Raw genomic sequence first — 12,760 nt, 5'->3', positions numbered from 1 at the left:
TAAAACTTTATGTATGTATGTATGTATATATGTATTTATTTATAATTTTTATTGTAGTGACATCGGTTAACGAAATCCAGTTTCAGGCATACAATTCAACAGTAAGGCATGTATATACATCACATTGTGTGTTCACTGCCCATAGTTAGATTTCTTTCTGTCACCACATATTTGACCCCTTTTACCCGGTCTATCTCTCCCCTCGCCACTACCCGCTTCCCTCTGGTAACCACTAGTCTATAGTTCATGTCCATGAGTCTCTGCTTATTTATCCTATTCGTTTGTTGCTTTTAGGTTTATATCCCACATATAAGTGATATCATGTAATTTTCAACTTTTTCGTCTGGCTTATTTCACTTAGCATGATTAGTTTGAGGTCCATCCATGTTGTCGCAAATGGTAATATTTTATCTTTTCTTATGGCTGAGTAATATTCCATTGTATATAGGTACCACAGTTTCTTTATCCAATCATCTATTGTAGGACACTTCAGTTGCTTCCATGCCCTGGCCACTGTAAATAATGCTGCTATGAACATCAGTGTGCAAATATCTTTTCAGATATGGGTTTTCAAGTCTTTGAGATAAATACCAAAAAGAGGCTATGAGGGGGGAAGATTCAGAGTGGTGATTTCTGAAGAATAGAAATAGAGCTCAGATAGGGATAAGTAGAGGGAGCTGAAGGAGGAACTGAGGGACTTAGAGAAGAGAGTTAAGAGGATTCTGAAAGTAAGGGAGGAGGATCACTTTTGCAAGTCTTCTGATGTTCTGGAAGTGTTTATTAAGTTGAGAATTATTTTCTTGGAGGGAGGCAATAGGTATCTCCTGGTTTGGTTTTGAGGCCTTGAAATACCAATTAAAGAAAGTCTCCCATTGACTTTGACAGGTTTGAAAACCTCAGTGTTGGAACTTTCAGAGAAGCTAACTTGGAAATTTCAAAAGAGCCCCATTTGGCTAACAAAGTTTTGTCATTTCACGTAATTTTTGACAAGAGACTAAGCCAACTGCAACTATCCAGACCATAAGTTTTAACCAGGAGTTGTCTGGCATCAGTAACCAATGTATTGTGGTTAACTGACCATCTGATATGGTATAACTCACTGAAATCATCTCTGTTCTCAGAGAAAAGGTACCTGTTAATTTTATCACGATTCTACAATATTACTTGGAGATGTAAAGAGCAAGTACCTGAATATCTCATTCTGTTTTCCAATACATTCATACATGAGCATTTTAGGTGATGGAATATATGTCTTTGTATTAGAAAATTATTTAAAATATTTTTATATTATATTTGGTATCTTTTTATTAAGTATATAAGTAGCTTATTATATATGAATTGCATTTCAGAATAGTAAAAGGTCTCTGAAAAGTATTCTGAGACTCGATTTCCAACATGAGTAGAGTTTCTCCAACACCAACCAGTAATTCTTGGACACGAGCAGGGTGTCTGAGAATTCAACTCAATTTTGAAACTGTCTACTGTGATAGAGTCAGACTCCACAGGTAAAGGGTTTAATCCCAGGAGACTGCCTTTCCTTTCAGAAACCCGTCTCAAGCTTAGGTTGTTAGTTACCTGGGTTTCTGGCCAACTGGCTATAAATCGGAGGTTCCCACAACCCCCTCCTTGGGCTTAATTAATTTGCTATAATAGCTCACAGAACTCAAGAAAATCTGTTTACTTACTAGAATATTCATTTATTACAAAGGGTATTAAAAGTTATGAATGAACAGATGAACAGATATATAGGGCAAGGTCCAAACACAGGGGCTTCTATCCTCTTGGAGCCCAGAACTCAGCACATCTCAGGGGGCATATGGAAGAGTTCTGGTTTCTTATCAGGGAGGTTCTTTGAACCCCACTCCTTCTGGGTTTTTATGGAGGTTTCACTACATAGGCATGATGGATTAACTCATTGGCATTTGGTGAGTGATTCGACCTCCAGCCCCTCTCTCCTCCCTGCAAATCAGGGAGTGGGATAAAATTTCTTACCCTGCATTCATGGTTGGTTCCCCTGGTAACTAGCCTCCATCTTTAGACGCTTTGCAAATGTCACCTTCATTAACATAAACCAAGTAGTTGTAGAAGGGCTTGTTATGAATAATAGGGCACCCATTTCACCTTTAGTGCTCTGTAGCATTTTCAGGAACTGAGAAGAGACATCTTTATAACAAAAGATGCTCCTATCACTGTTTTTGGTCAGGAATTTCCAAGGTTTAGGAGATCTGTGAGCTAGGAACTGTGGATGAAAGCCAAATATATCTGGGAAATATATTTTGGTGATCTTAATGATTATACACACACACACACACACACACACATATAATTACAGTATCATAATCTTAGAAATATTTGTTATAAAATAAAACTTTAGGTCTAAGCAGTTTGAGATTCACTAATTTTCCCACTAATTTTCACTATGGAAAGAGGGCTAATATTTTATTTTGAGGGAGAATACTTTGGGAATTATAGATAATTGGAAATCAACTCAATTGAAAATCAAGGTAGCTGAGGTTTAGTCCTAAATCTCAGTAATTGGCGAAGTGACATTCACCAAGTTATTACCTCTGGATCTCCATTTCCCAATATTAAAGGAATCCATTAGACTAAGAGGTTTCCAAGATCTCTCTCTAATTATCATTGATTGAATAAAGATTGTTTTAAACTTTCTTCACAGTTAAGTGAGCTACTTTGATTACACCCATAATTTCCAACATTCCATGTTGGATGACCTAGTAAAAGTTTTAATGTTTTAACAACCAATGACACAATTTCTCAGGGACTCAGGAATGCAATGCTATTCTGTCAGTGTACCTCTAAATATTAAATGTGTTAGCGTAATTATATGATGTCAACTTTTAATCTTAAGTAAACAGCTATAAAACCTAGAAGCAGGGTGTCGTATCCCCCTTTCCACTGCCTGTGCAGTTCGTGCCTACATTAGAGAACACTTGCACTTCTGAGCTTTCAAGGGCAACTTCTCCTGCCAAATCGAATTTGGCTTTCAGGTCTAGAAACCAAGATAAGGTTAGTAAGTATTTATTTTAACACTCCAGCATACTTCCAGAGTATTTTCAAGCCAGAATCTAGAAAGATGAAGGTGAATAATGTGGACTTTCTTCCTTTGAATGCTCATCATCTGATGGAAAATTGTGGACATACAAGTACTTATTTTAACCAGTGTAATAAGGGCAAAGTACATATGCTATAGAGGGCAGGGACAAAGGAGAGTGACTTGTTCATTACTTGTCCTTGATGCTGGCACAGGGCCTGATACCTAATAAGCTCTTTGCAGGAAAGAAGCTTCAATTCCCAACAACTGCCAATGAAGTCAGAGGAGCTCTCACAGAAAAGGGTGGTGTTTAAACTGATCAAGGAGGCAGCTGGAAATAATGTGTGGGAGAGGAAGAAATGATCTTCTACCCTCAAGTTTCTTTCAGCTGGTATAATAATCAGATATGCATGAGACTGATTAACAAGAGACAATAACCAAATTACATACATATGCATGGGAAACCCTGTATACATGAGAGAGTCAAAGACCCCACATAATGAGAGGTTCAGAGACAGAAAGGTAAATGTAGGTATGTATCACATTCAGAGCTAGAGATGAGGTAAGGTGACTCGGGGGCTTCAAAGGGTCATTGCAAGATGATAACAATAGATGTTTAGTAATTAGATGTTTGCCCTACCCTATAAATAGGTCAAAAAAGGTTATGTCTGATAATCTCTTAATAGGGGCAAGGCCTCCAGTTTTTCTTCTAGGTAGTTAAGAGAGTGGGAGACATCTCTCTTGAGCCCACAGCTAAAGTTGCCTTTAGCCCAAAACAATCTGCATACCACTGAGGCACACCTTGGGGTGGCTCTTTCTGAACCCCCACAAATGCTACTTAATAATCATTGGCAATTAGAGTGGTACACTGGGACCCTGCTCATAAGACCAGCCTTCTTCCACTAGCTTTCTTCACCCAGGGCAAGTTACTTCCTCTCTTTAGGCTTCATGCTTTTCAATGATAAAAGGGGAAGGGGTGGAGTAACAATCTCTGAGAGATTGGGGGTGGAGTGGAGTGGGGTGGGGTGTGCGATGTGTGTGTGTGTGTGTGTGTGTGTGTGTGTGTGTGTGTATTAGTACACTAAATCTTATAAAGGTTGCTGGAGAAAAAAAACTAGCACACAAAACTGCAAGTTTGCACTATAACTGAATTTTCTTGTGAACAATAGGCAAACAACATTAACAGGAAACCAAACAAAACCAAGCCAAAAAAAAAGGTAGTGAAAGTTTTGCTAAACGTAAGGAAGAGCAGTTCTCAAACAGCTAGTATGAAGGAAAAAACTTGAGTTGGCGAGGATAAAAACCTTAAAAAAAAAAAAAAAACAAATAAAAGAAAACTCCCTTATTAAATCTCTGCCTCTCCTCTGGACCTTTTTCTCACCTCTGTTTTCCCCTCTCCTGGGCCTCCCCACCTCCCTTCATAGTTCACTCACCCCCCATTCCTCTTTCTGTCTTCTTCCTCCTCTCTCTCTCTCTCCCTCCCTCCCCGCCTCTCTGCTCCCCCTTACTTTTTCCCAAGGAGGAAGTCTGGGTATGCAGACCAACTGACTCTTAAATCCCATTTTTTAATCGTTCTTTTGGCAATAGAACGTGTCCATGGGCTCCTCCTTGGACTCAAGGTCCAGGCAGGAGGTGGTGTGCGCTCCAGAGACCTGTGCCAGGGTGCCCAGCCACCCACTAATGCCCCTCCTCCCTTTCCTCCCGCCCGCCCCCAACCCCCCTATTCCACCCCACTTGCGCAGATCGAGACCCCGCCCCTGTCAGGCCTCTGGTTTCCGGCACTCGGGTTATTTTAAGGCGCGCGTGGTCTGGGTGCCTGACTCCTCGCCAAGCTCCCTACTGCTTCTGGTCCCCCACTTCTCCTTCAAGCCCCTCCAGCATGGGTACCTGGCCCGGCTCGCTGCTCGCAGCCCTCCTACTGCTCTTCTACACTGTCGGCACTGCGCACTGTGACACACCTGCCAACTGCACGTACCCTGACCTGCTGGGCACATGGTTCTTCCAGGTTGGCCCCGGAGGTTCCCGGCACGATATCAACTGCACGGTGATGGGTAAGCGGCAGGCGTCCCAGGTCTCGATTCCTGTGCCAGCCCGGAACTCCTTTCTTTCTGTCTCTGAGCCCCTTTCTCCGCAGCTCCCCTGCACGAGGCCAGGACATCTTGGCTGGACTAGGGGCCCCTTGGGATGTCCTCTCCTACTCAGGGCTGCCAAGTCCATATTGAGATACGGAAAAATTCTAACTTCAAGTTTTCTTGGTTATTCCCGGGGCCTCAACACTTTTTTCAAAAACTTCCCCCCCACCCCTTAATTTTTGTTTTCTGTTTTTTAGTTTGTTTGGTTCGGAAGAGAGTTTAGACTGTGCAATCTTATGATCTCCCCATCGATCTGCAGGTCTTTTTTTTTTTTCCTATTAATTGTGCTGGTGAAAATAAGTTCAAAGACTTGAGGATATAGCAAGAAAAGTTTTCTCCTTTTGTTAGGTGTGGGAAACAGTCCTTACGCGTAGCGATTTTGATTTAGACATAATTGCAGGGAGGTATATGAAAGTTTTTTTCTGTTATTCTTTTAATAACTCTTTAGCCAGTAATTATATTTGGAAATGCCCAGAGCCAAGTAGAATGCCTGGCTCATGGAAGGCTTTCAGTAAATACCATGTATGAACACACTGAGAGATTCCATATACCCTCAGGTACCGTGACTATTCCAAGGACAAAGAATTTAGCGATGGGAGAAGGGAAAACACACAATCTTGGTCAAAAGAGGCACTTCTGTTCTGCCCAAACCCTTACCACCCTGTGGCTTTCACAGAATGAGTGAAGCTCTCAGCTACAATGTCCTTGTCAGCAAAACAAAGATTGCCAGGTCATTTGTTATTTAAACAGACCAATTCAACTGTCCAACTCCAGACAACTGTGTGGCATTGCGTAACCATCTTCTCTTTTGAAAGTTAAACTTAGATGTCCGAAGCAGAAGGGAGATCAGGATTTACACTTTCTGTCACATGCAATCTCTTATTTCAGAGCATTAATCTGCAACATGGAAAAATGGTCTAAAGTGTGAAAATCTCCAGATGTACACAGCAGAACACTTTTCAGGCAGCCTCTGCCTATAAACTGTACTTTTTACCTTAATATAATATTTAAAGACACCCACGGGTCTGAACCTCCATCTTCTGAAGGTTAAAAGCTTAATTTCTATCAGCACAAATTAGTTTTATAGGACAGAAACCTGAATACTTCAGAAGGATTCAGATTTTGAAGTTCTGAACTGTAGAGCCATTATAGAGAAAGGTAGACTGTTTCTTCTTTGAAGAGATCGTGTCCTCTGTCCTTTTGATCTGATAGCAGATCTTTTTTATATTTTTATATTTCCGCTTTTTGACTACTATTTTGTCTTCTCCCCAGTTCTACTTGTCATTTTCAACATTCCCCATTTTTCCTTTTCTTAACTGGATAATCTGGGAAGGCAGGGCCTGTACTTTTTGGACTCTTTCCACCTGCTGGTGTATCTCTAACTTTTGAGCCCTCAGAAAGAGGATTTGGCTGAAACCCTCTGGGACTATACAGAGGGGGACAATGAGATGGACACAGATATCTTCACTAAATCAAGTAACATAAAAGGAAAGCAGCTTAAAAATAATGGAAATTGAAGAGGAAATTTTCTTTCTATTAAAGTCGAAATAATTTTCCATTGTTGTGCATTTTCTTTTCTTTAGGACCACCTGAAAAAAAAGTAGTGGTGCACCTTAAGAAGTTGGATACAGCATATGATGACTTTGGCAATTCTGGCCATTTCACCATCATTTACAATCAAGGCTTTGAGGTTGTGTTGAATGACTACAAGTGGTTTGCCTTTTTTAAGGTTAGTTTCTTTGGAAAATGCACTCGTTTTCAATGATTTAATAATAAGATTAATAAGATTAAAAAGACAATCAGCATCGACACCACTTTTCCTAAGAGAAATAGATGGTATAATTTCGCCAATTTATTTAAGATGATTCAGTAGATTAAAACAAATTGATTTATATTTGGATACGTACATTCCATCTGTGTTTAAATTTACATTGTGGTAAGTATGTCCAAATTCTTAATTTATTTTTTTATTATAACTTTATTTCTAAATGTTACCTAAATCGCTTGGCTTTGATTCCGTAGGAAAGGTGGGCATTATAAATATTTTTGGACTTATTATACTTTTATGCTATCCTTCTTATCATTGCTTCTTGGTTCTGAGAAGTTGACCTAAGTGACTCATTGAAGTAATATGATATACTAACTGTATTAATGTGAATAACTGACTAAAGTAAGACAAAGAGATAGAGAGCATAGGAGTTACTCTTTGGACTAATTAAATAGGTAGTCCAGCTAGACCAGTGTGTTTTCTTCCCTCACTAGGGAAGAACTGTTGTCCGTTCTTACATGCTAACACATTGCTTTCAACTGCAGGCACACTCCAGGGTAAAATTGTTTAGCACAGATTGAAGTCTACCCTACATATCTTTCTGAAGTTGGAATTTTTCCTGTTGGCAGAGTATTAAATGGTTTAAATAAATTAAGTCTGTAAGCCTGAAACTAGCTGCTTCTTACTACAAATCAAGAGTAAATAAAGACAGATTTTTTCGTGAGATAGAGTTTACAGCCTTTGGAACATCTGGTAAGAATTGGCCAATTCTAGGGATTCATGGGAAAGTGGGAGAATGACTCAGTTAAAGATGATGAAAGACAAAGCACCAACAAAGCACTATCTTCTAAATTATAATTTCTCTCACGAGTTGTGATTCAATTACTAGGATATGATATTACATGTAAGCCAATGCGATTTCTTGGAATAATAGCTCCCTCAATTTTTTAATTATGAGGACTCCTCTTTAGTATGGAAGAAAAGAAAACGGAGACAGAGAAGAAAAAGTTGTCTCCCCTCACCTGGATTGACTTGTCTGCTATTCATCTGGCAGAAACTGTCTATCCATGCTGGCTGTTGAGGGCTAGGAGTCCATTTTATTAGTTGAAACCCATGTTTGACCAGTCATTATATATTTTTAATATCACCCCTGGATACTCTGTATTTTTTAAAATTATAACAGTATCTATATGAATTTTTAAAATAGTAGTGCATATGTGGTAAATGTAATTCAATCTCATTTTAATTCTTGGTTTGCATATTGATGAGCCTAGGGCTTTACAGCTTTACAGACCTCTTAAAGGTAATCTGTCACAGCTCTTCAATATTTTTTGCCTTCAGGTTGAGAATTCTGTGGAATTAATGTACAAGCAAAGAGATATTCAAGATAGATATTACATATATCCTCCCCGCTTCTTACTCTGCTTCCCCTTCACCTTCTTCCCTTTTCTCTCCCCTCTGCCTCCCCGTCTCCCTCCTGCTTTCTTGCTTGATACATCAATAGGCACTTAGTCCATATTCATTTAAAAAAAAAAATGAAAATGAATGGATGCAGTGGAATTCAGCTGAGAAATAGGAAGTTGAATAAATTGCATAAGTGCAAGATGAGGAGTAGTATATGTATAGATGAGCAAATAGTTTACCCATTTGGCTTAGAAAACTTCATTCTTTCTCTAAAATTGAAGATACTGGTGAGGAAACTTCTAAAGTCAGCATTTAAATTACTCTAGTCATAATCAGAAATTGACAAGGGCAATTTTCCTCCAATAATATTTTTCAGTCAGTTTGCTCTGAGCTTATATAGGAGTCTGGAGCTGGTAGGGACAGAGAGAACGGACGGTAACTGAAGGAGGAGTCAGAACACTTCTTTGAATTTCTTTTTAAATTACAACATAAGCAAATTTGGTATTTTTCCATATCCTCAGCACATTAGTACCAGGTCAATAGAAAATCACCTTTTAATGTCAGGTAAGTGTTCTCAACCATAAGTAGGAAGAGTCACTATAGTTGATGTTGTAGGGCAGATCCTACCTAATCATTTGCTTCTCGATGGTATTCTCTCATTAGGAATAAAAATGGGAACAGTGTTCTAATGCTGATTTCAGTATATATTTTTTAAGTGCACATTTGACAGAACCATTATTTGGGCCATTTTTTCTTTTCCTGATGAAAAATCTACCCCTCTGACTGGTCAGTGGTTAGACCTTGCTGCAAAGTTCATAATTTCGATAAGCAGAGTAGAATACACATAAGAAACTTTGTTTTAAGATTTCTCTTAACATAATCAACTAGTTCCAGATAAACATATTTTGTAGAGTGATACAATCCTTATCCGTTTAGCAAATCTAACTGAAAGATACAGGGAACAGTTTTTCAAAGTTTAAGAAAAGTAATAGAGTTGACTTTAGAAAATAGGAAAATTAAAAGCGTTTGGTGATGCTCGTTAACACTGAAAGCTTGCTGGATTTTACCACAGCATCAGAGTATTTCCTGCAGTGGTATTGTGGAAAGCATGCTGGGTGTGTAACTCGAGAAAAATACAAACCTATTTAACGAGTAAAGCACATGAGACATTCCTGCAGACTTAGAAAGTATCTTAAGTGAAAATAATTTATTTTTTTAAATGAAGAATTATCAATACCTAATCAATATTTGTTATTCAAGTTTAAGTGTCTTATATAAATTAACAGCATAGTCCATTGAGCCGACCACCATTATGGAAATATCTGGCAAATTTTTGCTATGTCAACTTGCTACAGTAGTCTCTACACTGTTATTCTACAGATCAATTGGATTTTCAGATCTCTCCATTGATTAATACAGACCTTACCATTTGTTTTTCTTTTGACCTCTTCAGATATGCTTTCATCAGATTGTTTCTTATTGCTGTTTCTGCTAGAGTTTGCTGAGCAGGTGATACACGCAGGTATTCTGTTAGGCTCCTGCTCCACCTTCTGTTCCCCCAGATCATCCTGCAGCTAGACAGAGTAGACAGCTTCCACATTCTTTACCCTGCATTCCAACTTTGGAGTAATTGTGATACCACTCCTATTGCTAGAAACTTCCTTCATTAAGTTCTTATTCAGGCCTCACTTGGAAATAGTAGGCAAATATTCTTAAAAGATACTTTTTTCTTCTCGACTTCCTGCAGACATTCAGTTATCTGAACACTTTTGGGTTTACAAATTCAAATGCATTTAGGACTTACCCAGGCAGGTCCCTAAACTTTTGAAACAATTTTAAGTAAAACAATGAGTAATTAGACCCATGTCACAACAGAAACTTTGTTAGAGGCCTTCATTTTCAATTTTCCTTTAAAACAATATGCTGCCGAAAATAAAATGCAATACTGTCTGCAGGCCGGTTTCGAAGACTATCATATTTTAATAGCACGGACAATTTGGTTATAGCTGGCACATTCCAATAAGTTTGTAACTTGAAAAGTACCTGCATATTAAAAACAGCCAACTTCTTGGAAATAACACAATGTAACAAGACAAAACAATATAAAGGACATTTAATTATGGCTGACTTTATGCACAGGGTGGATAAGTGGTAATTTTTTCTTCTTTATGCTTTTATATATTTGTTCATTTATGATAAGTATGTATAAAGCTCCTCTGTACGCCACCCTCTCTACCAAATTGCCCAGAGGAAGGAAGTCATATGAAACAAACTAACCTCCAAAGAATACCTCAGGTTGAATAGACTTTCTAACCTTTTACTGTTTCTCATTTCACTTTCTCCAAGGCTGTAAAAGGAAGCAGTAGAGAAGGAACTTAGATTTTTTTGAAAATTAAGCTATTCAAGAGCTGAAGATGTATAGAAGGGATATAGACTCATTGTGGCTGAAAAATTTATTTGGTGATAGTCAAGCAAACTTCACTGATTTCTAATTGAGTTTTTGTTTGAGGTCCACCAGTCTTAAAAGAACTGTAAGCTAAAAAATACTACGGTAGTGTTTCTAAAGCAGGTTGTTATTCAAAACAGGAAAATTCGGGAGTCTTGGAATGTTTGGGAAATGGTTGGGAAATCCATACCAGAGGATTTATTTGCCCATTTTTGTGCCAGTGACTTATAAGTTTCAAGCTTGTCAGAGCCAGAAATGCTAATCATGTGTTTCTACAGTAAAGGATTTGGGAATCTTGTACCATTTTTCTGCTGTGCCTTCTGGGTTCATTTTTAAGATGTAAGAATTCAGCTTTTAGAATACTTCTTATTGGGATAGATTTGCTTGTTTTAATGTAGATGAAATATACCAAGGTTAGGATTTTTCTTTAAACACCTAGGGGTTTACTTCTAAGAGTGTTTCAATTGAGGGACAGAATAATAAGTTTAGCACTTAATGCATGCTTAACTATGTGTTTTGTTTTCTTTCATGATGATGTTTAATCTCAGCATAATGACTTAGTTTACCATTGTAAACTTTTCATAGGATGTCACTGATTTTATCAGTCAGTTGTTCATGCAACTGGGAACTGTGAGAATATATGCTTTGCCACATCAGAGGAACAACCTGGGTGAGCTCCATTGAAATATTTTTAACTTTCTTATTTAAAGCAAGCTTCCCTCCTCCTGGTGGCTTATGTAAATTAATGTTTATTTATTCATCAGTGAGATGGAGAAGAAGACTGGAGAGATTATGGTTTTCTTGTAGATTTTTTGCTTGAGCCTGCTTATTTTCTATCTCTTACATACCTACACTATTTGGTGTGAGTGCTTTTTCACTTTAGCATGTTATTCTGTTTGCAAACATCAAATTAGCTCTCCCAAGTATGATGCTCACAACACAAGTAGACATCAACCCAGAAAGGTATAAAGACCCAGTTAAGAAAAGGTTGCCTCAAGTTCAGTTCACACCCTTGAAGTAGCTATGCTGCCCGCCCCCAAAAAACAGACTCATTAGGAAATCACATGAGGCCATGGCATTTTAAGTGTGTTTTCTAGCAGAGAAGGTGCCTCTTCCAGAGAAATTGACATACTTGTCACTTACCCCTATGAGATATTACCCATCTTTTTTTTTAAAATGGCTTCTTCTCAGCACATAAAATATTGACTAGAAGAAGAGGATATTTTTCCCTTTGCATTTCCTCATTCTTTCAGAATAGATGTTTAAATCATTACTCTCACTGGATCCATAAATTTAGATATCCAGAATTTTGATAGAAATAAAGGGTTCTTAGAGAATAACGTTGATAGGGACTTAACCTTCCTTGCATTTTAACACAGCATCTTCCACCTTTCCTATCCTCCTTTACTTAATTGTTACGTACTAGAAGTGAGATATGAAAAATGGAACTGGCTATGTAGCCTTATCCTGTATCGGCATTTGCCAAACTGTTTAATGGACCAACAGTGGTTCACACCTTTGCCAGGTAGGATTGTTCATCAGGTGTACCATTTCATCTTGTTAAGCTTTAGAGATCGTTTCAGGCAGCTACTAGTAACAGGTCAAAGTAAAAATTAGAACTGAAACTAATAAGCCGTTTCTTCCGAATTATTTTCCGATAGTTGTGTAACTGTAGATGTGTTAAATCAATTCCTTTATTTCAGAACTTCTCAGCACCTTTATTTATGGCGATAGCTTAGGAGGAAAGTATAAGAGAAGACTTTCCCAAAATAAATCTACCATTTTTACCTTACAAAAAATAAGGTATTCTCAAAATGCAGTTTATGCAATTCTGGCTTAAAACTCTCTTCCTCCTAATTATGGAAACCAGTAAAAAAGAAAATCCCTAGCATTTGCCCTTAGATCAGATAAATAGCCTCATACCTAGAAACAGGATCCAAGAGCACCAAGCCTACATT

General features: G+C 38.1%; 1 protein-coding gene across 2 annotated transcripts in view; it reads left to right on the top strand.

The window, feature by feature from the left end:
• Positions 1 to 4,818: 4,818 nt before the first annotated feature.
• The window catches only part of CTSC (cathepsin C), a 35,364-nt gene continuing 27,422 nt past the window's right edge, over positions 4,819 to 12,760 (top strand). The window contains exons 1-3 of one of the 2 annotated variants that reach the window (XM_039848313.1): positions 4,819 to 5,103; positions 6,768 to 6,913; positions 11,388 to 11,472. In XM_039848313.1, the coding sequence (XP_039704247.1) occupies positions 4,932 to 5,103; positions 6,768 to 6,913; positions 11,388 to 11,472 (403 nt within the window). In that variant the 5' untranslated portion in view covers positions 4,819 to 4,931. The remainder of the gene's footprint in view (positions 5,104 to 6,767; positions 6,914 to 11,387; positions 11,473 to 12,760) is intronic. The other variant, XM_039848312.1, reaches the window with a different exon arrangement.

Source organism: Pteropus medius, unplaced genomic scaffold (genome assembly GCF_902729225.1).
Source record: "Pteropus medius unplaced genomic scaffold, Ma_sr-lr_union100, whole genome shotgun sequence".
NCBI lineage: Eukaryota > Metazoa > Chordata > Mammalia > Chiroptera > Pteropodidae > Pteropus > Pteropus medius.
Note: the sequence above shows the minus strand (reverse complement) of the source record. Positions and strands in the feature narration are given on the sequence as shown.